This window comes from Elephas maximus, chromosome 3, assembly GCF_024166365.1.
Source record: "Elephas maximus indicus isolate mEleMax1 chromosome 3, mEleMax1 primary haplotype, whole genome shotgun sequence".
In the NCBI taxonomy this organism is placed as follows: domain Eukaryota; kingdom Metazoa; phylum Chordata; class Mammalia; order Proboscidea; family Elephantidae; genus Elephas; species Elephas maximus.
Genome location: NC_064821.1, coordinates 112,988,954 through 113,014,427, shown reverse-complemented (window position 1 = coordinate 113,014,427; position 25,474 = coordinate 112,988,954). Strand labels below are relative to the sequence as shown.

Genomic DNA, 25,474 nt, shown 5'->3' with positions numbered 1-25,474 from the left:
ATCTAGTCAGGATTAGCCCCCATTACAGCCCCAGACTGCTCCACTAGGGTCCATGCTATTGTCACAGGCAAGAGTTTATAACTTTGATGATGACCAAAGGACAATATTTCTAAGACCTCTACCACTGCTGGCCTTCAACACTGTATATATCTTCCATCACCCTCTCTAGAATAGTTTTCTCAGTTCTTCCTTTTTCTGAACTGAAGCATCTCATAGGTATATCTGATTGGCAGATCTTGGGTCACATGTTGTTGTTAGGTACCGTCAAATTGGTTCCAACTCATAGCAACCCTATGTACAACAGAACGAAACACTGTCCAGTCCAGAGCCATCCTCACAATTGTTGCTATGTTTGAGCCCATCGTGCAGCCATTGTGTCAATCCATCTCGTTGAGGGTCTTCCTCTTTTTGGCTGACTCTGTACTTTACCAAGCATGATGTCCTTCTCCAGGCACTGGTCCCTCCTGATAACCTGTCCAAAGTGTGTGAGACACAGTCTTGCCATCCTTGCTTCCAAGGAGCATTCTGGTTGTACTTCGTCCAAAACAGATTTGTTCGTTCTTCTGGCAGTTCAGGGTATATTCAATATTCTTTGCCAACACCATAATTCAAAGGCATCAATTCTTCTTCACTCTTCCTTATTCATTGTCCAGCTTTCACATGTGTATGAGGCAATTAAAAATACCATGGCTTGGGTCAGGGGCACCTTAGTCCACAAGATGACGTTTTTGCTTTTCAACACTTGAAAGAGGTCTTTTGCAGCAGATTTGCTCAATGTAATATGTCTTTGATTTCTTAATTGTTGCTCCTATGGACGGTTATTTTGGAGCCAAGTGAAGTTAAATCCTTGACAACTTCATTATTTTCTCCATTTATCATGATGTTGCTTATTGGTCCATTAGTGACGATTTTTGTTTTCTTAATGTTGACGTGTAATCCACACTTAAGGCTATTTAGTCTTTGATCTTCTTCACTAAGTGCTTCAAGTCCTCTTTCAGCAAGCAAAGCTGTGTCATCTGCATATCTCAGGTTGTTTACGAGTCTTCCTCCAGTCCTGATGCTGCATTCTTCTTCATATAGTCCAGTTTCTCAGATTATTTGCTCAGCATACAGATTGAATAGTATGGTGAAAGGATACAACCTTGACACACACCTTTCCTGACTTTAAACTACTCAGTATACCCTTGTTCTATAGGTTTCTCATGAGCACAATTAAGCATTCTAGAGTTCCCATTCTTTGCAATGTTATCCATAATTGGTTATGACCCACACAGTCGAATGCCTTTGCATAGTCAATAAAACACAGGGGAACATCTTTCTGGTATTCTCTGCTTTCAGCCAAGATCCATCTGACATCAGCTATGATATCCCTTGTACCAAATCCTTTTCTGAATCTGGCTTGAATTTCTGGCAGTTCCCCGTCAATGTACTGCTGCAAACGCTTTTGAATGATCTTCGGCAATATTTTACTTGCATGTGATATTAATGATATTTTTCAATAATTTCTGCATTCGGTTGGATCACCTTTCTTTGGAATGGGCACAGATATGGATCTCTTCCAGTTGGTTGGCCAGGTAGCTGTCCTCCAAATTTGTTGGCATAGACAAGTGAGCATCTCCAGCCCTGCATCCGTCTATTGAAACATCTCAATTGGTATTCCATCAATTCCTGGAGCCTTGTTTTTCACCAGTGCCTTCAGTGCAGCTTGGAATTCTTCCTTCAATACCATTGGCTCTTGATCTATATGCTACCTCCTGAAAACGCTGAACATCGAGCAATTCTTTTTGGTACAGTAACTCTGTGTATTCTTTCCATCTTCTTTTGATGTTTTCTGTATTGTTCAATCTTTTGCCCACAGAATTCTTCAATATTCCAACTAGAGGCTTGAATTTTTTCTTCAGTTCTTTCAGCTTGAGAAATGCCAAGAGTGTTCTTACCTTTTGGTTTTGTATCTCCAGGTTTTTGCACATTTCAGGATAATACTTTGTTTTCTCGAGCCACCTTTTGAAATCTTCTGTCCAGCTCTTTTACTTTATCATTTCTTCCATTCGCTTCAGCTGCTCTACATTCAAGAGCAAGTTTCAGAGTCTCTTTAGACATCCATTTTGGTCTTCCTTTCTTTCCTGTCTTTTAATGACCTTTTGCTTTCTTCATGTATTATGTCCTTGATGTCATTCAACAACTTCTCTGGTTTTCGGTCATGAGTATTTGGTGTCTCAAATCTATTCTTGAGATGGTCTCTATATTCAGGTGGTATAGATTCAAGGTCATATTTTGGCTCTCCTGGACTTGTTTTAATTTTCTTCAGCTTCAACTAGAACTTGCATATGAGCAATTTATGGTCTGTTCCATAGTTGGCTTCCTTGTTCTGACTGATGATATTTTTTCCATCATTTCTTTCCATAGATTTAGTTGATTTGATGCCTGTGTATTCCATTTTGTGAGGTCCACATGTATAGCAGCCATTTATGTTGTCTAAAAAAGGTATTTGCAATGAATAAGTCATTGATCTTGCAAAATTCTATCATGAGATCGCTGGCATCATTTCTATCACCAAGCCAACTTTTCCAACTATAGATCCTTCATCTTTGTTTCCAACTTTTGCATTCCAATCACCAGTAATTATCAATGCATCCTGATTGTGCATTTGATAAATTTCAGACTATACAAGTTGCTAAAAATCTTCAATTTCTTCATCTTTTCATTAGTGGTTGATGCATAAAATTTGAATAATAGTCGTATTAACCGGTTCCTTTGTAGGCATATGGATATTATCCTATTACTGACAGAGTTGTAGTTCAGGATAAATCTCGAAATGTCCTTTCTGACAATGAATGTGGTGCCATTCCTCTTCAATTTGTTATTCCTGTCATTGTAGACCATAAGACCATATGATTGTCCAATTCAAGATAGCCAATACCAGTCCATTTCAGCCCACTAAAGCCTAGGATATCGATCTTTATGTGGCCCGTTTCATTTTTGATGACTTCCAGTTTTCCTAGGGTCATACTTCATACATTCCATGTTCTGATTATTAATGGATACTTACAGCTGTTTCTTCTCATTTTGAGCATTGTCACATCAAGAAATGAAGATCCCAAAAGCTTTATTCCAACCATCACTAAGGTCAACTTTATTTTGAGGAGGCAGCTCTTCCCCAGTCATATTTTGAGTGTCTTCCACCCTGAGGAGCTCCTCTTCTGGCACTATGTCAGACAATGTTCCACTGCTATTCATAAGGTCTTCACTGCCCAATTTTTCAGAAGTAGACCACTAGCTCCTTTTTCCTAATCTGCCTTAGGCTGGAAGCTCTGCTGAAACCTGTCCACTATGGGTGACCCTACTCATATTTGAAATATCAGAGTCATAGCTTCCAGCATCACAACAACACTCAAGCCACTGCATGCCTACACCCTAACCTCAAAGGAGGCTGAGAAAGCTAGTTTCTGCCTATACCTAAAGGTGCATAGACTTGTAAGGTAGAAAATTCCCTAAGGTGCTATACAGATCAAAATATGAAGCATTGGACTACTAGTCAGAGGGTTGGCAGTTTGAACCCACCCAGAGGTGCCTTCAAAGAGTGGCAACTAACAACAACACTGTGGCTAAAACGGGCAATTCTGGCATCACCAACAGATTGCAAAACTAGATCTTTGGTTATTAGCATTTCATTAATCATAGGCATTAGTTTACCTTTTACAATATGTGCACTAATATACAATTTAAAAATTCTTATTTCATTATATTTTTTAAAGGAAAAGTAGTAATCATTGACTTAAAATTTGTAAACTCTACACTGGTAACATGCATATGTGATCAGTTTCTTTGGGGTTCATCTTTTTGGCCTAATGGAAATGTGGGGAAGGGTTTAGTGAGTAGTTTATACATGTGGATCTTGCTATTATTCTGATAAAGATGGTCTGTTTTTAAATAAATCCATTACTTTAGTTCTTTATTCTGGAAATCTATATCGAGCTCTTCTTATGTATCAAGTATTGTGCTAAGTGTTGGAGCATAATAATAAATATAAGAGTTGTAGAGATGCTTTTAAATTTTTTTATTATTCAGTAGGACATCCAGACTTGGTAATTTTGGATTGTGATCATCTTATGATCTTCGGCTCAATCCATTTGTTGATATGCTTTTATTTCTGGAGCATGGGAACCTAGTAAATGCCAGAACAATACATCATCCTACCAATTATCCTATTTCCCAAAGACAACACCTCAAACATTTAGAAATATATTTATTTCATCATAGCCAGTTTATTTTCAAAAAGGCTTTAAGGAAGCCAAAAGTTCAGATTGTATGCCAAACATCTCTGTAGATTGTTGAGAAGGGACTGTGTTACATTCCAGAATGTTTTTGTGTGTATGTTTGAATACTGGAAACTCTGGTGGTGCAGTGGTTAAGTGCTATGGCTGCTAACCAAAAGGTCGGTAGTTTGAATCTACCAGGTGCTCCTTGGAAACCCTATGGGGTAGTTCTACTCTGTCCTGTAGGGTTGCTCTGAATCGGAATTGACTCAATGGCAGTGGATTTCGTTTGGCTGGTTTTGAGTACCATCATTGTTCATAGTAAATAATTCTATGCAGTCATTTTTTGAAAATTTTGCAATCATTTTATTTTTATGTTTAAAAACATATGTAGCTTTCTTGCCTCAGTAGACTAAAAAAAAAATTAAATACTCTTTTCTTTTATTCACAGGAACAAAATTATACAAATCCCATAATTTTCCATGAGACAGGATATGTACAAATGTTACTTTTGACAAAAAATAAGTTTCCTCTTCATCCTATGGGAAATGAAAACATTTACCCGTATAAAAGAACACACTTTGTTTTAACTAGTGGTCAGTCTATTAATCCTTCCAGTCTCAAAAGAACTGTACCTACAGCGTGGAGGAAAAATATGCAAACAACACCTTTTGAAGTGAAATGCAGAGTTGTAGAGGATAAACCAAAGAGGAAAAATAATAAGCCTATATTAGAAAATATAAATTGGAATAAACTCTATCATTTCTCACAGACTTTTTCCAGCCTAACAAAAAAATTTGTGGGTTTCCTTGATAAAACTGTTATTCAAGAAAGGAATGCTAAAACTGGCAAATTTGAAAGAATGTTTTCTACCACAAAACCAATGAACTCACACAAATTCAATGCCTCAACTGTCAGTAGTTGTTCAAAGCCTTTAAAAAATTTACTCAAAGTACACAAATTAAATAATATAACACCATTGGATGGTTTGTTAAACTTGTCAAGTAAAACTTAAATGCCTGATACAATATCTTCTGTGCAGCAATATTTGGGAAACAAGCAGCAAACAATCAAATTCGAAGATAACAGAAGAAATTCTTGTCCAAACAAAAATGTTCTAATGGATGGTATAAGAAAGCAAGGCATAGAAATTGAAGTTACAAATAAACCATGATCTGTTGAAGAACAATGCACATTTTTAGTGAAGAATACGACAAAATTAGGAAGTGACTACCAACAAAAGAAACTAGTTCATGAATTTTTACGATCTCAATTAGATTCCTCAATTTATCCACATTCCTACAGTACAGTCTTCTTCAGGACCAAGGAGGGCATAGACTGACTCTGGAGATTTGCTATTAGAAGCCAAATACCAACACCAATAACCTGCTCTGTAACTAAATGTCACATAAGTCAAATGCACCGTTAATTTATTGCATGTAGGGTTGATTGTATTTGGCATTTGGTTAATGGTTGGAATAAAGTATTACATTAGCAATTCATGCAATTGAAAAGGCTTTGCAAAATTTTAAAAAGGTTTTTGTTAGTTCATGTTGGAACTTCATTTCCAAGTATAATTTTAATTTTTCTTGGAATTGTTAAATAATTAAAAAAAAAAACCTTAATAAGCTAAATAATTTTGGTGGCAAATCCTATAAAGTACTGACATTTTTAAATTATATTATTACATTGCTGTTTAACTGTTTCTCATTAAATTCTTGTTAACCCAAACAGTATAAAGGCAGAACTCGACTTCAAAACAAGTTGCGTTTGAAAAGTTCATTTCGTAATCTATTTGTTTGGAATTCAAAATATATTTCACATGGAAATAATTTTAGAAGTGATGAGTTCCAGTTAACCCACAAAAGCCTATTTTAACTCTGTTTATCCCACAGAGTTTATGTAAAAGATGGTGTATATATATGTGTATATATACACACATATATATTTAACACTCATATAGATATAAAACACACATATGTATGTGTATATATACATACACATACACATATATATGCAATTCCAATAATTAAAAGAGAAACTGAATAAGAAAAGCATTTTTAAATCTTGACTGTGCTTGAGGAGAAGCATGTTTAATTAGAAGCATTAAGTTAGGGGAAAGGAGCCTTGGTGGCACAGTGGTTAAGTGCTTGGCTGCGAACCAAAAGTTCAGTGGTTCAAATCCACCAACCACTCCACAAGAGAAAGATGTGGCAGTCTGCTTCCATAAAGATCACAGCTTTGGAAACCCTATGGGGCAGTTCTACTCTGTCCTGCAGGGTCGCTATGAGTTGGAATTGACTCTATAGCAATGGATTAAGTTAGAGGAAGGATGGGGGGGGTCTTCTGGAAACATTGAAGGGTGAAGGGGTAAACTAGCTTGTGTTCCTCTGCTTCCACTTCAAACATAAGGTTTGCCTTATTGTGTGTCAGCATTGCTACTCATGGGCAACTATTTGAGAGATTTTGGCTCTCAAATAGAATTGAAACAGGCTGCTCAGCCATATTGAAAACCCCAATCAACACTCCTTCCCCCAACTCCTTGTCTTGCTAACCACAAGCTTGTTCTGAGCAGGAAGACGCAGCAGGTAGTGGCTCCGTCCACTGACTAGCCCTAGTTACACCTTGAAGCATGCACAGATTGAAATCACATCCTTCAACTGACCCCCCCCCCCCCAAATATAGGCATGGGAGGGCTAAAGACAGAAAATTCCAGGTACCAAACCCAACCCCCTGATGCCATTGGAAACAAAAAGCTCCCCAGCCCCCTTAGTCAGCGAGCACGTGGCCTTAAGGTCACTAGACCCCATGCGCTCCTTGTATGCGCAGACAATAAACTTGCCACTTTCTGTTTCCGTTGCTATCAGTGTCTGTCTTATTTCAATCCGCTAAGACAGGACAAGAACCCGAGTGGCGTTAGGTTACAGAATGACAAGGAGAGAACAAGGGGGAAAAGAGTGAGAAAAGCCTTTCCTTTGATTTAACTGAGACTGTGTGAATGAGGGACAAAAATAGAAAAGGGCTTCAAGAGAAGGTGGTGGGCTCAAGTATGTACTGAAAAGGGGAGGAGCACGCAAGGTTTCCTGGCTGTTAACTTTCTTCTAGCTACTGGCTGGGAGGAGTAGAAGCAGCAGCTACTCAGTCATGAAGTCATGGACTGACCGTCCTATTCTTTTCCAGTTCCTGTCGCCCATTCTTCCCATTTTCCCTGTCACTGTAAATTAGGACAGTCTCCCTAACTACCCTGCTGGCTCAGAAGATAAAATACAAACTCTTTTTAGACACTAACGATAAAGAGAGTAAGAAGTAGAAAATATAGTTAATAATATTACAAGTAATGATGGTGGTTTTTCCTGATACTCAGTATTAGAGGAACAAGCAAGAGTCTTGGAATCTGCAGATATGAGGGAACTTAGGCAAATAACGTATACTATCTGAAACCCTGGTGGCGTAGTGGTTAAGTGCTATAGCTGCTAACCAAAGGGTCGGCAGTTTAAATCCGCCAGGCGCTCCTTGGAAACTATGGGGCAGTTCCACTCGGACCTATAGGGTTGCTATGAGTCAGAATCAACTCGACAGCACTGGATTTGGTTTTTGGTTTGGTATCTGAGCATCAGTCAGATGGGACAAAAATAGCTTTTTACAGGATTATTCTTTTAAGGGTTAATTAAAATAATGCCTAGTACCTTGAGCACTGTAGGCATCCAATACAATTTTTCTTCCTACTCTCACCCTTTTCCCTTAGGCCTGCTCTTAAGGTAAATATACCTGCTAGAAAGATGTTCCCAGAAGTCTGTCATTCCTGCCCTCTCTAAATTAAATGCTAAATCTAACTATAGTATTCAGACTTAAACCCAAAGTAGACTTAATTAGAACCGAGGATTTTTGTTTTAGCCATTTTTGGAAGTTTCTGTGAGAGCTTACGAGCTTTATCCTTTAGGAAGACACTAAAACATCTTAAAAATTCCATTTGACTGAGGGTTCTTCATTAAAGCAGCTGGATAGCTAGGAGCAGTTGATTCTGGGAAGATGGCAACTGAAACTCAGCACCCTTCCCTTCTCTCAGGTTTAATCTCTCATCTCAGGCAAACAGCTGCTGGAATCTCCAAGTAGCAGGGTGCAAAGTTAGACTTGGGTTCTATTCTGATGGTAAGATCTGAGCATGACCCTGGAGACCAGTCTCAGAGTCACAAAACAATGACAGGAATTGTGCTGTATCCTTGGACTATGTCAGCCAGTTGGGATCTGTATCCCTTCCCTCCCCTCACCCCTTACCTTTGCCCCTGTATAAGTATTCCCGGTCTCATTGGTCCCCAGGAGGCCAAGAAAAAACCACTTGATTTGTGAGAAAACCGAAAAATCAGAAATCTGTAAATTTTTCCCCAGATGCTTCATCAAGGGACTGAGGTCGGCTTGCTTCTACACACCAGCCCACGGTGGATGTCTTAGTTTCCTAGAGCTGCCACAACAACATATCACAAACTGGGTGGCTTTCAAGAACAGAAATTTATCATTTCACAGTTCTGAAGGCTAGGAGTCTGAGATTAAGGTGTTGACCATGTTGATTCCTTCTGAGGCTTTGAAAGAGAATCTATTCCATGCCTCTCTGCTGTTAGCTCCAGGCATTCCTTGCCTTGCAGCTGGGTGTCACATGGTGTTCTTCCTTCTGTGTATCTTCTCTTTTATAAGGACTGTAGTCGTACAAGATTAGGACCTACTCTATTTTTTTTTTTTATTCTAATATAGCTTCATATTAACTGATTATATCTTCAAAGACTCTATTTCTTAACAGGGTCACATTCACATGTACAGAGGCTAAGACTTCAATATTGGAGGACACAATTCAATCCATTATAATGGGCAAGACCTATTTCATTATTTACAAGACTGTAGTCATTAACCTGTTGACCAGTTGCCATCAATTCTGACTCATGGCCACCCTAAGTGTGTCAGAGTAGAACTGTGTTCGATAGTGTTTTCAATAGCTGATTTTTCAGAAGTAAATCATCAGGTCTTTCTTTCGAGGGACCTCTGGGTGGACTGTAATGTCCAAGGGAGTGCTTTAACAGTTTGCACCACCCAGGGACTCCTAAGGTACTGAAATAAACAGATCTGAGCTTCACTGAGCCAACTAAGAAACATAACAGACTGAAGGAGCTCAGTGGTCAGAGAGTGACCTGTCAGGTAAGATGTAATAGGAAGAAGTAGTCACTTCATTCATTATCTGATAATGATCAGTTAAATTATGCAAATTGTCAGAGATTTTTGTCTAGAGATGGGGAGGAGCAAGCAAACTTAGTAATTTTGTAAGATCAACAGTGAGAAAACATTTTGAAAAGGATAAAGTTGTACCAAGTCCAGCTCACTTAGTAACCACCTACAAAATATACAGAACCCACAGAGTTACTAGAGACAAAAGACAATTTGATAAGAAAAACAATAACATTTAAAGAGGTTCAAGTGCAGCAAATATACACACATATACACACCCATGCACATAAAGACATTCTACATGTTAAATTCTTGATTTCCCATCTCGATGGTTTGATATATGAATTCAAAGAGAGGATGGTCACTGCTGAGATTAAAATTAGTGGCCTAGAAGACCAAGTGGAGGATACAACTGAAGTGATGAGAGAAAACAAGAGATTCGTAGAATAGATACAGGAACTTACACAAATAGAAGAAACAAGCAATGCTTAAATAACAGGTAGAATTATCTCTAGGATTAAAGGAAAAAAAAAAAAAAATCCTGATTGAAAAGGCTCACAGAGTCCAGGGAAAGCTGATGAGAAAATTCTAACCAAACCACAAATGAGACAAAACAGTAATGATCAATGTATATTGATAAATAGCTATGTGTACTTACAGCAATAAAACTATATAGAGATATATATACATACTTTTTGGGAATATTTACCAAGGTATCAGTCAGGTGGAGGGAAACTACAAGGGATAGTGTAGTGCCCCAGAGCTAGTAGCCACCCCTGGTCCACAGGGCTGAAGGGAAAGAGTAATTAGAAGAATCCAGATACAGAGAAAAGTATGTGGTACCACCCCATAGCAATACCACAGAGAGGAAGCTGGAGTAATAAATAGCATAACCTCATTCTTCTCTTGCCTTTTTATACCTATAGTGCCTTCCATTGACTGAACTCAGCAAAAAAGTCAGGGGTTAAGACTGGGCTGGGACTAGACTGGGGCTCGAGAGGTGCCAAGAACACCAAATTTAAGGAGACACTCTAAGTTTTGTGCAAGTACAGGTTCGGCACTGAGAGTCAGTGCCTCTGTGATCTTTAAGGTTGTGTGTCAACTTGGTTGGGCCATGATTCTCAGTGGTTTGGCAGTTATGATGTAGTGTGGCAGTCCCATGATGATGAGATCACTTCCATGATGAAATCTGATATAATGTGATCACCTCCAGGATGGGATCTGCTGAGTAGCCAATCAGTTGTAACAGTTTCCTTGGGGGTGTGGCCTGCATCAAATATTAAGTAGGCATTCTAGCAAGGCTGTCAAACTTTTGCTCACTTTAGATACTGCAGCTGGCCCCTGTTCATCTGACCTCTGGTTCTTGGGACTTGAGCTAGCAGCCTACCTGTGGTCTTGCCAGCTGATCCTGCGATCTAAGGACTTGTTGCTCTTTGCAGCCTGTAAGCAAGAGCCCTGCCAATCTTGGGTTCGCCAGCCCCTGCAGCTACGTGAGTCAGGAGACACCTCCAGCCTGACCTATGGGTTTGGGACATTTCAGCCTCTACAATCAATATTTAAGTATTACTTGTTTCTTAGTATTTGTGTAAATCTCTTTAAAAAAAAAAAAATCTCTTTACGTAGATATTTATACGCATTACTGGTTTTGCTTCTTTGAGAACCCAGCCTAAGACAGCCTACTTAAAATTTGTGCCCTAGGTACCTTTCTTGCCTTACAGGTTCCAACCCTGGGATAAGAGATATGATCTATAGAAGTCAACCTTCCAGAGCACAGAGCATGGTAATGAGTAAATCTGAGCGTCAAGTGGAAGGTATTTAGCAAAAATTGTTAGGAAGTTCTTACAGTAAGTTGAAAATCTGTGGCTTCCATTTCACCCACTTCATCCACTGCATTTGATACAGGAACAATACCTGGCCAGGTTAGATTCCTTCTAAGTATAACTTTAAAAAGTTAAAAAAGCATGAGTCTCATAAAAATATAAAATGAACACGTGTCAAATATTTTATTCAACTTGTTAATTAATAAGGAAAGAGTAAGATGTTAAAACTAGTTCAAAGGAAAAGGAGGATGATGTATACAGTCAAGGCAGTAAAAAGAATGCTAAAATTAATGTGATAATAAATACTTGGGCCACAGGACAAAAAATTGTAAAATTTGGGTTATCTTTCTATCAGATGGAAATCAGTCAAATGTCTACAGATAAAATTCACTTGCATTGCTATGGACAAGGATCATTTGCATTACTGTTGGTTTCCTACAAGTTAACCTCTACCCCTGACTTGAAAGTCAATCAAAGGTGCACAACCTTATAGAATTAATTAATTCATTGAACATCCATGAGACAATTCCTAGCACTCCACTGAAAGGACACCTTTTTTACCTCCAAGTACTGGATGTATGTATATATTTAGTGGAGCCCTGGTGGTGCAGTGGTAAAGCACTTAGCTGTTAACTAAATGGTTAGTGATTCAAACCCACCAGCTGCTCCACCCTCTGGAGAAAGATGTAGCAATCTGCTTCCATAAAGATTTACAGCCTTGGAAATCCTATAGGGTCCCTATGAGTTGGAATTGACTCAGCGGCAGTGGGTTTTCATATATATTTAACATTTCTTCATCCTGAAATCCATTCAGTTATTTAAAGACACCAGAAGTATCTCATTTTTTCCAGGAGTCAGGTACCCAGAATTGGACACAGGTTTGGTCTTAGCTGGACGGTGTTTTATTCCAGTACTCAGAGGGAAAATCAAAAGCAGCTATTATTAAAGCTGAGAGGATAGTATTACATGTAAATCCTATTTGCCGCTCATTTGACTCTAAAGAAAATCTTCTTTATGTATTTTCTCTGCCCAGAAAAGAAGTGGGACTGTGCATGTATAGGACTATAGCAGTGGGATAACAAGAAGAAAGAGACAAAGGGCTGGTCAGGCAAGTAGTGCACAATGGCAAAGATTCCAAGGTGGCATTTAGTTTGTCAACACGCCTAGAGAGCCAATAACTAATTTGATTCAAACACTACACTTTTGTGTGAACAATAAGTCCAGAATCAAAATATGGGCTGTTTCAGATATTAACTACGTACGTTTAGTGCCAACAATCGGTAACTAGATGCCTCTAAAGACAGTTCTATTTTGCTCCTTTTCTTTATTTTTCTCTCTCAGCATCCTTACTATCTTGCCCCTTTCCTCTTTTCTTTCACAGATCTGCTTAGACTTTAGAGGTTAAAAGGACCTTGAAGATTTTCTAGACCAGAACTGTCCAATAGAACGTTCTGCAATGATGGAAATGTTCTATGCCATTCAATATGGTAGCTGCCAGCCTCATCGTGGTTATTGAGCACTTAAAATATTTCTAGGGCAGAGTTTCTCAACTTCAACACCACTAACATTTTGGGCTGAATAATTCTTTGTTATGCGAGGCTTCACTGTAGCGTTACAGGGTGTCTAGTAGTATCCCTGGCCTCCATCCCCAATTTAACAACCAGAAATGTTTCCTGACATTGCCATGTGTCTTCTGGGAGACAGAATCACTCCTGGTTGAGAACCTGGTGTAAGGTGACTGGGGAACTGAATTTTAATTAAAATTAAAATTTAAATAGTCATATATGGTTAGTGGCTACTGTATTGAAGAGTACAGTACAACCTAGACTATATCTATTCTTCTTCCTCCTTACCAGCTAATGCTCCAATTCCCCTAACATACCTTTGAAGTTTCTGGTTTCCTTGCTTATCTGCTGGTTACAAAAAGAAGCCTTTTAAAAAGAATTTCCTGCACCTGCATCATTGTAGTTTTCCCTTTCACTTCTCCCCCTTTCCCAGTCCTTTGAAGTTATTCGTCATTCTCTAGCTTACGGGGGGGGGGGGGGCGGGGAACGAGGGGAACACCTTATTGCCACGGAGCCCATCCCAACTACGTGTGGCAACCCCCTGTGTCCCATTCCCCAGTCTGGGTGTCCCTAATTCCAAGTCTATCATCTTTCTAATTTCATTTGCTTTTCTTTTTTTTCATTTTATTGTGGTAAAATGTACATAACAAAACATTTGTCATTTTAACCATTTCTAAGTGTACAATTCAGTGACATTAATTACATTGACCCCAAACAGAAACTCGGTACTCCTTAAACTATAATCTCATTTGCTTTTAATCAAACCAGACCCCATTGTTAGTCATTAGAATGCTGTCTGCAGTGGCCCCTGAAGTCACTTCCTCATGGGCCTTACGGCCTGTTTCCTAGGGTCTTACCACTCAAAGCGTGGTCCTGGGCCAGCAGTATGGGCTTCACCTGGGAACTTGTTAGTCATGCTGGATATTAGGCTCTATCCCAGAGTTACTAAAGCAGCCTTTAATAAAATCAGCGTTTTCACAAAATCTCCCAGTGATCTGTTTGCATGGTAAGTTTTGAGAAGCACTGCTCTAAGCCACGCTCCAACGCTGTTTCTCCCCTACCATCAATGTTCCTCATTACCACACCTAGATTTCGGACATATCATGTAGTGTATCAAACACTGGGCCAGGTGCTGGAGTAACAGTGAATAAGACTGCCAAGGGGCCTACCTTAAGAATCTTAGTCTAGGGTAACAGTTCTCAAACTGTAAAAAAAAATGTTAGCACATCACAATTACTTGGAGGGCTTGCTAAAACAGATTGCTGGACCCTACCTCAGGGGCAACACTTTGAGGATTACTGGTCTAGAACAATGTTTCCCAAACTCAAGGGTACATAATGGAAGCTTGCTTTAAATGTAGATTTCTTGAGCCCATCTCAGAGATTTTGATTTACTAGGCCTGGGATGTGTGGGCCCAGGAATGGACACTTTTTGTAAGCTCCACAGGAGATTCTAAGGCAAGTGTTCTGTGGAACACACTTTCAGAAATGTTGGTCTAGTGGGTTGCCAGTATTGCTGAGATAATACATTCACCATGCTGAGTAGGTCCCATTTAACCCTGTTCTCCCAGCCCCTGGCAATCTTCTCATTTAACTTCTGTTGACTTCCCCGTGTGCGCTCCACAGGAGCTGTTTCAAACTCTCCCGCTCTGCTTAAACTGCTGACCTCACCCTGCCCACCAGTTCCAGGAAGAAGAGGAAAGAAAAATCAGTTGCAGCTGGAAATAGGAGGAAAACAAAAACAGTTGCAGCTGTTACCTGAGAGTACTTCCTCTCATAAGTGTTTCTTAAAATTTCCAGTTCCCGTGTGGGTGGCCAGGGCACATTGGTCACCTCTGAATCCATGCTGTGAGAAATTCAAAGTGGGGTTACTTTTCAGTGCCGTGAAAAGAACATTGGCTGGAGATAAAAAAAGGCCACAACAGGGCGGATGACCCAGTAGCAAGGTAAGCATGGGATTACTTGTGCGTACTTATTAATCTATAGTGAACAATTTCACATGGGTTTTACTATATCTTTGCTGTGAAACTCATGTGAATCCATGTGATCTTTGTAGTGAAACCCACGTGAAATTGTTCACTACAGATTAGTAAGTAAACACAAGTAAGCCTGTGCTTACCTTGCTTACTGGGTCATCGACCCCCTGTCAGGGATTGTAAATTTGCAAAGAGGTTTTGATTTGTAGGAAGGTGCTGTAGGATTGGGAGAGAGACAGATATCAGCCATTTCTAGAAGGAGAATATTTGATGTGGTGAAAAAATGTGAAATTGTTCACTACAGATGATCTGGTAAGCAAGGTAAGCACCATGCTTACCTTGCCTATTGGCTAATCCACCCCTAGGCCAAGATGGAAACCCTGGTGGCGTAGTGGTTAAGTCCTGTGGCTGCTAACCACCAAAGGGCCGGCAGTTTGAATCCGCCAGGCGCTTGGAAACTCTATGGGCAGTTCTACTCTGTCCTATAGGGTCGCTATGAGTCGGAATTGACTTGATGGCACTGGGTTTGTTTTTTTGTTTTTTTTTAGGCCAGTATGCTACAGCCAGTTCTGTTAACTCAGGATGGTTCAAGCAAGACTGACCCTCAACTCTCTGAAGTAGAGAAAATAGTTTTTCTCCAGTGTTTTAACATTAGAGAGAATATATTTTCTTGTTTGTTTTAGTATAGCTACATAAGCTATGATTAATCTTTAGTCTTCAGAAAATGATGCAGGTTCTGTTCAAGATATGGCTGAGCAGCCTGTTCTACTCGTAACAAACACTCTAATACCTTACAACATGTTTTCTCCTATTCATGATGGGTGATTGAGAACTCGACATAACTGACGCCATAACGATGCTCTAAGTAATCTCTAAAAGCATTTTTTTATTGCACCAGCTGCACCGGTCTCTTCCAAAGGGGTGTGGTGCTCTCTCAGCTCCTGGGGCCTTGGTCTCTCTTCTCTTCTTTGTCCTCTTGAGAAATGGCCTTCAGCCTACAAGATGGCAGCTAGAAAAGCTGCCTGACTTTCTTAACCTACAACTTCCTTTCTTGCTCCCTATCTCAGCCAGAGTGGACGTGGCAAAACAGTTCCACTAGCCGAGAGATTCTTATGTGAGTTTTTTCAGCCTCTTACAAACATACTGATTAGAGTCCAGATGTCTGACATGCACGTCTTTAGTTTAATAAAGAGTTTCTTGTAGTTGTTTTGTGATGTATAAGACCATCTGTGGACTGCGTGATCAAAACATTAGGTAGCCCTGACCCTTCCCCTGTAAAACTCTCCCACTAGCTCTTTAGAATTAGACAGAATTTGGGAGAAATTTACCCCCCCCCGCCCCCGGTCTCTTGAATACTGGTATTCAATAAAGCCTTCTTACTGCTTACCTCCTCCTGTCTCAGTATTGGCTTTGAGGCAGGCGGCTGGAACCCGGGGATTTGCAGTAACATCTCTAGGTCTCAGATTTTCCATCTACAGAAAGGGGAAAATTTTAAATGATTTTTTTTCCTAAGATTTCAGATGACTCTACCAGATCTAGCACTTTAAAGTCCTAAATTTCTTCTTCCTTACTGTTTCAATTTTTTAATCAAAAATGTTTATTGTTTTCTATGTTCTATAACTGTGCTCCCATTGCTGCTGAGTTGATTCTGACTCATAGTGACCCTATAGGACAGAGTAGAACTGCCCCATAGGATTTCCAAGGAGTGGCCGGCCGGTGGATTCAAACTGCTGACCTTTTGGTTAGCAGTCAGGGAACTGCTGTGTCATCAGGGCTTCGTAATTGTGCTAGGTACTAGGAATTTAACAGTGACAAGAAAAGACTTGGTTTCTGCTGACTACCTGTCCAATCCTCCACTCTGGGCAGGTTCAACACTAGGAAGGGCTGGAAGAGCATTCAATCTAAGCAAAAGGTGATCTGTATTACTCTATTCCTAGGCTAGTCCACAGGGTCCAGGAGAGTGAGACCAGGCCTTCTCCCCGTTCCTGGTTTCTTCCCTGCAGCAATGGTGACTGCTTAGTAAAACCAGGGGTTACCTGCCGAAGATTGAACCACAAGCACAGCGCAGGCACTGACCAGTGAGAACAAACTCTATGGCTGCAATGAAATAGCACTCCTAGACTTACTCCCTTGGTTGCTAGGTTGTGGGGAAGTGTGGGGGATTCCAGAGGGGGAGGCTCGTGTAACCATGGCAAAAAGTCAAGTCTTGGGGGACCTGGGGAAGATACGTTTACCAATTTCTAGAGAAATATTTCAATATTCTAACTACAGGGTGGCCATACTGGTGTGTTGCTACTGAATATCAACCCTAAGTAGAATAAATGAGGCAATGTGGACGTATATACAGCTCTGTGATTTTCAACTACACTGGCCTTTCCAGAGTCATCAAGAGGAGCCTGCTTCGATGCGAGCTATTAAAGGAGCAAGGTGGGAAAACTCACCTTTATCACTTCCTCCTTGCCAGCCTTTTCCGTGGCACTTCCTTTCTGACCCTAACCATCCAGAGTTAGGTCAGACCTTATCCATGGCCACTTGGGTCCAAGTCATTGGGTACCAGCCACAGGCTCAGGAGTCTGCACAACTCCCTGCACTTCAGACTAGCCAGCATCTCCCCTGCCCCTGCCCCTAGCCCCCTGGGGTCAGGTCATAAGCTAAAAGGACTCTGTCCTTCATGAACTTCTTGTGCAGCCTTCCCTGATCACTAGCCACTAGAGCTGGTGTCTTCACAAGTTAAGACTCGGTCCTGCCAGCCCCTGATGGCTCATTTTCCCCTGTGGGTTAGTCAATTCTCTACAACATCTTACAAAATTCATGGAGCTCTGGTAGTGCAGTGGTTAAATACTCAGCTGTTAACTCAAAGGTGAGCAGTTCGAACCCACCAGCAGCTCTGTGGGAGAAAGATGTGGCAGTTGGCTTCCATAATGGTTACACCCTTGGAAACTATAGACAGTTCTACTCTGTCCTACAGGGTCTCTCTGATTCAGGATTGATTTGATCGCTATGGGTTGTTTTTTTTTTTTTTCTTAGTTAGCATGCTTAAGAAGCCCTATAGAGTTGCTATGAGTCAGAACTGACTCCATGGCAACCGGTTTGGTTTTTGGTTTTTAAAGGAGCCCTAGTGGTACAAAGGTTTAAGTGCTCAGCTGATAACTCACCATCTGACCTCTACCTCAGAGGGATCAGCTTTGGGCTGATCCTGATTCTCACTCAACCCTCCTAATGAATTTAGGTGGCTTCTGATGCTACGAGATTACAATACTTCATTTTGTATTCTCAATTTTGGGTTCTTTTTCTTAAAGAGGGCTCACAAAAGCTTTAGGACCAATAAAACCTGGATTTGCCTCTGCTCATGGGGCTAATATTTTATTGGGAGATGAAAGACAATAAACAAATATAAAATAGTCAAGAGATGGCAAAGCTAAGAAGAAATATGAGGCAGGGTTAGAGGACAGACAGCACAGGAAGTGTGATATTTTAGATAGAATGGTCAAAGAAGACCTTTTTTTAAAAAAATCATTTTTTACATTTTTACTAGAGACTTCATTTGGATTTTACCAGTTTTTCCACTAATGCCCTATTTCTGTTTCGGGTTCCAGTTTGGGATACCACATTCCATTTAGTCATCATGTCTCCTGTGTGTCTTCTGATCTGTGACAGCTTTCCAGACTTTGTTTTTTTATGACCTTGAGAATTTTGAAGAGTACTTAGTCAAGTATGTTGTACAGTGTCCCTCAACCTGGGTTTCTTTAATGTTCCCTTATGATTAGACTGGGGTTATGGATTTGAAGGAAGAACACTGCAAAAGTGAAATGCCTTTTTAATCACATCATATCACATAGTAAAAGTTTAACAACATAACTTAGTACAGGTGATATTAACCTTGGTCACTTGGTTAAGGTGGCATCTGCCAGGTTTCTCTACTGTAAAGTTACTGTGTGTGTGTGTTTTCTTTTTCCATACTCTGTTCATTAGAAGCAAATCACTAGGTCCAGCTACACTGAAGGGGAAGAAAATTAAGCCCCCTCTCCTCGAGAGAAGAGTATCAAGAATTTGTGGACATATACTCTAACAGACGTGTAGTGGTATCTCATTGTGGTTTTAATATACATTTCCCTAAAGACAAATGATTTTAGCATATTTTCATGTGCTTATTTACCAACTGCATTCCTTTTTGGTGAAGTGCCTATTTAGATCATTTGTTCATTTTTAATTAGGTTGTTCATTTCTTAACTGTTGAGTTGTAAGAATTCTTTACATATTCTGGATACAAGTTCTTTATCAGATATGTGATTTGTAAATATTTTCCACTGGTCTGTGGCTTTTTAAATCTCTTAACATTGACTTTACTGAACAAAGTTTTTAACTTTGAGAAAATCCAGTTTACCAGTGTTTTATTTTATGGAATGTGCTTTTGATGTTGTATCTAAAAATCCATTACCATACCCAAGCTCACACATACTTTTTTTTTTTTGAAGCTGTATAGTTTTAGGTTTTCAATTTAAATCTATGATCCATGTTGAGTTAAATTTTGTATAATGTGTAAGGTATGTGTTGAGGCTCTTTTTTATTTTTATTTTTTGCAAATGGACATCCAGTTGTTCATTTTTAGTATAGCTTTAATTAGGTAGCATAGATTCTCCAATTTTGTTCTTCTTATAATTGTTTTGGACATTTTAGCTACTTTGCCTTTCCATATAAATTTTAGAATCAGTTTGTTGATATCTCTGAAAAAAAAAAAGCCTTCTGAAATTTTCATAGAAATTATGTTAAACCTATAGATAAATTTGGAGAGAACTGACATCTTAACAATATTGACTTTTCCAGTCAATGAACACAGTACAGCTCTCCATTTATTCTTTATTTCATCAGTGTTGAGAAGACTGCTTTGATAAAGTGACATCTGAATTAAGACCTGAATTAAATGAGAGGGTGAACCATGGGGGTATTTAAAGGAACAGAAATCTAGAAAGAGAGCATAGTAAGTGCAAGGACCCTGAGGTACAATGTGCTTGGAGTGTTCTAAGAACAGCGAGGAGGCCACTATGGCTGGAGTGGAGTGACGTGGGGTGGAAAGGGGTAGAGGATGAAATCACAGAAGTAGCAAGAAACTAGATTATGTACGGTTTTGCAGGCCACTGTAAGGCTTCGGATTTTAGAGTGAGATGGAAAGTCATTTGAGGGTTCTGATCAGAGAAGTGACACCTGAATTATTTCATAAAAGGTTACTCTTCGTGCTTTCAGAATAAAGGATTGATAGGGAAAAGTGAAGCAGGGACAGAAGCAGATAGGTCATGGTGACAATTACAGTATTTCAGCAAGAGATCGTGGCTTAGACTAGGATGCTAGTTGAGGTAGTAATAAAATGTTGGAATATAGATATATTTTAAAGAGAGAGCTCATGGAGTTTGCTGAAGGTTAGAAGTGGACTGTGAGAGAGAGAAGTCAAAGGTGATTCCAGGTTTTTGGTCTAAGCAACTGGAACAGTTTTCTTTAGCTGATTTGGGAAAGACTGGGAGGAGAAAGTCTGGAAGGTATTTATCTAATTTAGACAGAGCAGGTGGGGACATCTGTGATTCAGTGGTATAAGCCTCACCATCTAAGTGGGAGAAAAGGGTTCAATTCCTGGCCAATGCATCTCATCTGTAGCCAACACCTGTCAGTGGACACTTGCATGTTGCTATGATACCAAAGAGGTCTCAGTAGAGCTTCCAGACTAAGACAAACTAGGAATTAAGTCCTGGCAATCTAGTTCTGAAAATCAGCCAATAAAAACTCTATGGATCACAATGGTCCAATCCACAACTGACTATGGGGATGGCGCAAGACCAGGCAGCATTTTGTTCAGTTGTGTATGGGGTCGCAGTGAGTCAAGGGCCAACTCGACAGCAGCTAAAAACATCAACAAGGCAGCATCGAAAAAGATTCTTTATAAAACTTTTATGCACCATTGGATTTTGAGCACAGAATTTAAGATTTTGAAGCCTGTGTTCTGAGTATAGAGCCCTGGTGGCACAGTGGTTAAGAGCTTGGATGCTAACCAAAAGGTCAGCAGTTCAAAACCACCAGCTACTCCTTGAAAACATTATGGGGCAGTTGTATTCTGTCCTATAGGATTGCTATAAGTCAGAATCAACTCAGTGGCAACGGGCTTGGTTTGGTTTTGGTTACATTCCAATAGCAACTATCTGAGGTAAACAACAGCCTGTGCATTGTTCCCTGAATGTGGTTGGCCAGGGGAATGGTACAGACAGAAGACATGCTTCAGGAGTATGTAGGAATGGGTGTTATCTCAGTCTGGGGGTAGGGAAGGCCTCGCTGAAGATTATCTATTTTGTTTGAGACTTAAAGGAGTTATCCAGAGGAGGGAGGTAGGATTTGTAGGGATGGCAGATTAATCTGCAAGTTAGAATGATGAGTACGTACAAGGATCCAGAAATGAGAGGATGTATTTGAGGAACTAGAGAAATCACATATGAGAAGAGCCGGGAGAGCCAAAAGGAATGTTGTGAAATCAGCAATAGATTTTATCCTGATGATCAGATCCTCAGGTTTACAAATCAGTGGTTGCTGGTTAGAAAATGGATTGGAGGGGTCAGTAATCTAGGCCCTATGACTAGTCAGGATGCCATTGCAGTAGTCTTGGGGAGGGACGAGGTGCAACAGTCTGTTCAAACTTGAGAGATATTTAGGACCTAAAAAAAAAAAAAAATTTTTTTTTTTTGTATATGGCAGGTGAGAAGAGAGGGGCATTGAGGATGGCTGCTAGGTTTCTGAGGTACTAATATAGGTGTACCAGTCATTAAGTATCGTCTCTTAGCTCCAACCTACCTTTCTGTATTCAACTGTGTGAAGTTGGTGTTTATAGTCTGCAAACCACATTTCTGCTTTGCCATAGGTGGCACCAGAGGGAGACTACAAGGCTGGAGGAGAAAGAAGGAAATGCCCCTTCTTGACTGCCTGCTGTTGTCATCAACGCGGCAATGCTTCTTCACCCCAGCCAACATCAGCAGGTCCTTCCCATAGCAGCAGTTAAATGCAGTTTTCAATTTTTCCCACATTTGCATAATCAGCCTCATCACACCTCCTCAGAGCCAACAGCACCCGCCAGCTGGTACTCCTTCTTCAAAGATCTAGATCTCACATCTATGAAATGCTTTCTTTGTACTCAAAAATTCCAGTATCACACAGCTGATTAATGCAATCACTGTACGCTAGTAAGAATTGGCAAAAGTCTTGTGATACATACATATATATATATATTTCCATCAACTGGAAAAAAATGAATAGCTGGTGAGGCTGCTTATGTACAACCAAACACCCCATGGGATTTGGCTCCTTGGTTCGGTGGTTTAGGGTTATGGTTTCATGGGACATGCCAGTTAATTGGCTTAATAACATGTTTAGTGCTTTTGTTCTACCTCCTAGTTTGTTGTATAATGCCTGGGGTTTTTAAAGCTTGCAAGTAGCTGTTCAAGGTAAAACAATTGGTTTCTATTCACCTGGAGCAACAGAGGAAGAAGGAGAATCAAGCATAGGAGAAAATGGAATGTGTGTCTAATTGTCTCCATGAACAAGTGTGCCCTTTGTCATGAGACCAGAACTTGATGGTGTTTGGCTACCATTACTGAACGTTGTAATCAAAGATACTATAGAAGAATTCTGATCAAAATTGGGAAAATGCAGAACAGAATTTCAAATTCTCATGGAATCCATTCTTTCTGGAGCCATGAAGGCTGGATGAACCCCTGAAACTACTGCCCTGAGACAATCTTTAAACTTTAAAACAAAAATATCCCCTGAAGTCTTCTTAAAACCAAACAGTTTAGCTTAACTAGTAAAGAATGTCTACCTTGAGTGTTGTGCTCTTTTAAGATCTATCTGTATGGAATCAAACTGACAACAGCAACTGGATAGACAGGAACCTTAGGGGGCAGTGAATTTATGTTAACAAGGGAGGAACAACTCAGAAAGGGAGGGTGAGAATGGCTGCACAACTGTAAGAATGTAATGAATGTCACTGAATTGTACATGTAGAAATTGTTGAATTGGTGTAAGTTTTGTTGTGTATAGTCTCAAGAATAAAAATTCTAAAACAACAACAACAAAAACACCTTAGTTATCAGCTGAGAAGCATTTCCTCCTCAGAGGACTCAGTTTTAGCTCCTGGGGCCCTTCCTCTAAGTTTTGGTAATTCTAGCGTCTTCTCTTTGTTCTGCCTGTCCTTCCTGCAATTGCTACCTCCATGATACCTTAGAGTGCTATTGTTTTAATCCTTTACTCAGAATTCTTTGTTCAAATAATCAGTATAATTTACCTCCCCTGACTCTATCCTGATTGATACAGAAACTGCTACTAGGAGTGATTCCAGGAAACAGACCCTATACAATGGGATTTGGGGATTGGTTTGGCTGTGTCCTTGGGCTTGAATGCAGTGCTGAGCTCCTTGCTAATGGAAAATGAATGCTGGTACCCATGTCATGCAGAAGCATCATGATTAGTCAGGTTATCACCTGAAGTTGGTTGTGATAAAGTGCTTACTGAACCAAGTGCCCACATGCCTACTGCACTTGACTGTTACAGCAGTAATGATGAGTATAAGCACTGTGTGGGGTACATTCTCCCGAGTCCATGAAAGCACTTACAGGAAGAATATAACAAGCTCAGGTCCTTACCCTCTCTGCTAAAGTCTCATCAGAGAACCAGAGAACTTCTACGGCAGTCCTAAAAGCATTTATTTCTTCTTGTCACGGGGACAATATTGCTAAAAATCCCAAAATTTAATTGTTCTGGTTGTGAAACAACTACATCAGTTGAATTTATTCACTTTCCTGCCAAGTCTCTTACGTTAAAGTTAGGAAAATGATTGGGAAGGAGAGGGGCCCTAAAACTTAAGGGTGGGGACACATCTGGTTAGATTTAGATGGAGCTGAGAATTTTGAACTTCCACCACTTTGAACATCCTTTGACAGTGGAAGTAAACTGTTCTCCTTTGTCTGAGGAAATTAGCCTTCTCTTGCTTGCAAACTCTATCCACTAAGCCCATAACTAGGGTCAGATATCAGCATATTTCAGGGGAACAAGTACAAAGTCTAACCTAGAAGGAAGCAGCTTTAAGATTTTCCTAATTTATGCCTGCATAAACCTGGGGAATATGCATTGAAATGGATTTTAAGGAAGATGGAATATAACACTGAATTGGGCAAAATGCACTGACATGGGTGCACTTACCAGAGGTTCTGGATATAATGTATTAATTAGCTCATGCTGGTAGAAATGTTCTAACAATTTAGTGTCAGTTGATTGAAATTTGGACTCAAATATGGCCTCTGTTTAATGAGGATGAGATGCCAGAACCTCCCTAGGATAATGTGGAGGAAGGAACCCAAAGATTTAGGGAGATAGGAATGCTGAAATATACTTATCATGAGTAACTTACACACCCACCCCTCAACTACATCCTTGAGAGGATCCTGAGGACACTTCCATCACCAACATGTGGTGAAATACATTTGTGAGCATAAGCCAGGTATGACAGTGGGAAATCTCACTATTGAGTTGGGCTCCCCAATTTAATAGTAATGATGAAAGTTTTGGAGCATCAGAGGTCAAGTGGCAGTTCTTAACCACCAAAGATGAGGTGGGGCACATCTACTGCAAAAGGAAAGCAGCAACATTGTGGTAATGTTTTGACCTGAGAGATCTTTGGCAGGGGCTAACTGATTACGACCTCTCTAAAAATGCAATAAATAAGCTGCCTACTGAAATGATGCTTAATCTATGCAACAGGAAAACTAGGTCTAATGGCCAAAAACCTGACTTGAATGTTTGAAATGGACAGTCATGTCTTCCATTCCATTTCCAGACCATAAGCCGATTTACAGAAACAGAACCTCTTAGATTGAAGGGAAGTCAGGTCTCCTTAAGGCCCCTTTATCACTGCTACTAGTATGTATCTTCCTCCAAGTCTTCCTCAAAGGTTCCGGTGACCATTTACTAGAATAACTGTGTACCAAGGAAAAAGGAATACCCAGACCTTTTGGGATTATCAAAAACTGGCTAACTGACACTAATTCCTGGGCACCTATATCACTGCTGTCTACCAGTGACAGTGGTGGTCTATGTGGATCTGGTGATAATTGGAGTCTTACCCACATTTGAATCGACTCAATGACAACTAACAACAACAAGCCCAAGTTTGAAACACAGTGGGCTCAGTAAGTCTGCATACTCACTCTAGTTATTTCCCCAGTTCTTGAATGTATAATTGGGATAGACATGTTTAGACACAATGTTGTTAGTTGTGAGCTCAGACTCATGGAGACCTTATGTGTAACAGAATGAAATATTTCCATCTTCACGATTTTTGGCTATTGTGTCAATCCATCTCATTGAGGGCTTCCCTAATTTTTAATGGCCCTCAACTGAATGATGTCCTTTTCTAGTGATTGGTCTTTCCTGAAGATGTGCCGAAAGTAAGTGAGTCAAAGTCTCACCATGCTTGCTTCTAAGGAACATTCTGGTTGTATTTCTTCTAAGACTGACTGGTTCATTCTTCTGTCAGTCCATGACACTCAATATTCTTCACCAACACCACAGTTTGAATGCATCAATTCTTCTATCTCCCCCTTTTTTATTATCTAGCTTTCA

At 40.0% G+C, this 25,474-nt stretch overlaps 1 protein-coding gene across 1 annotated transcript in view; it reads left to right on the top strand.

Moving 5' to 3' along the window:
• Window positions 1-21,961, top strand: part of C3H1orf141 (chromosome 3 C1orf141 homolog) — a 70,682-nt gene extending 48,721 nt beyond the window's left edge. Inside the window, exons 8-10 of the mRNA XM_049875547.1 lie at window positions 11,186-11,278; window positions 13,702-13,858; window positions 21,898-21,961. Of these exons, the coding sequence (XP_049731504.1) occupies window positions 11,186-11,278; window positions 13,702-13,858; window positions 21,898-21,961 (314 nt within the window). The remainder of the gene's footprint in view (window positions 1-11,185; window positions 11,279-13,701; window positions 13,859-21,897) is intronic.
• The last annotated feature ends 3,513 nt before the right edge of the window (window positions 21,962-25,474 follow it).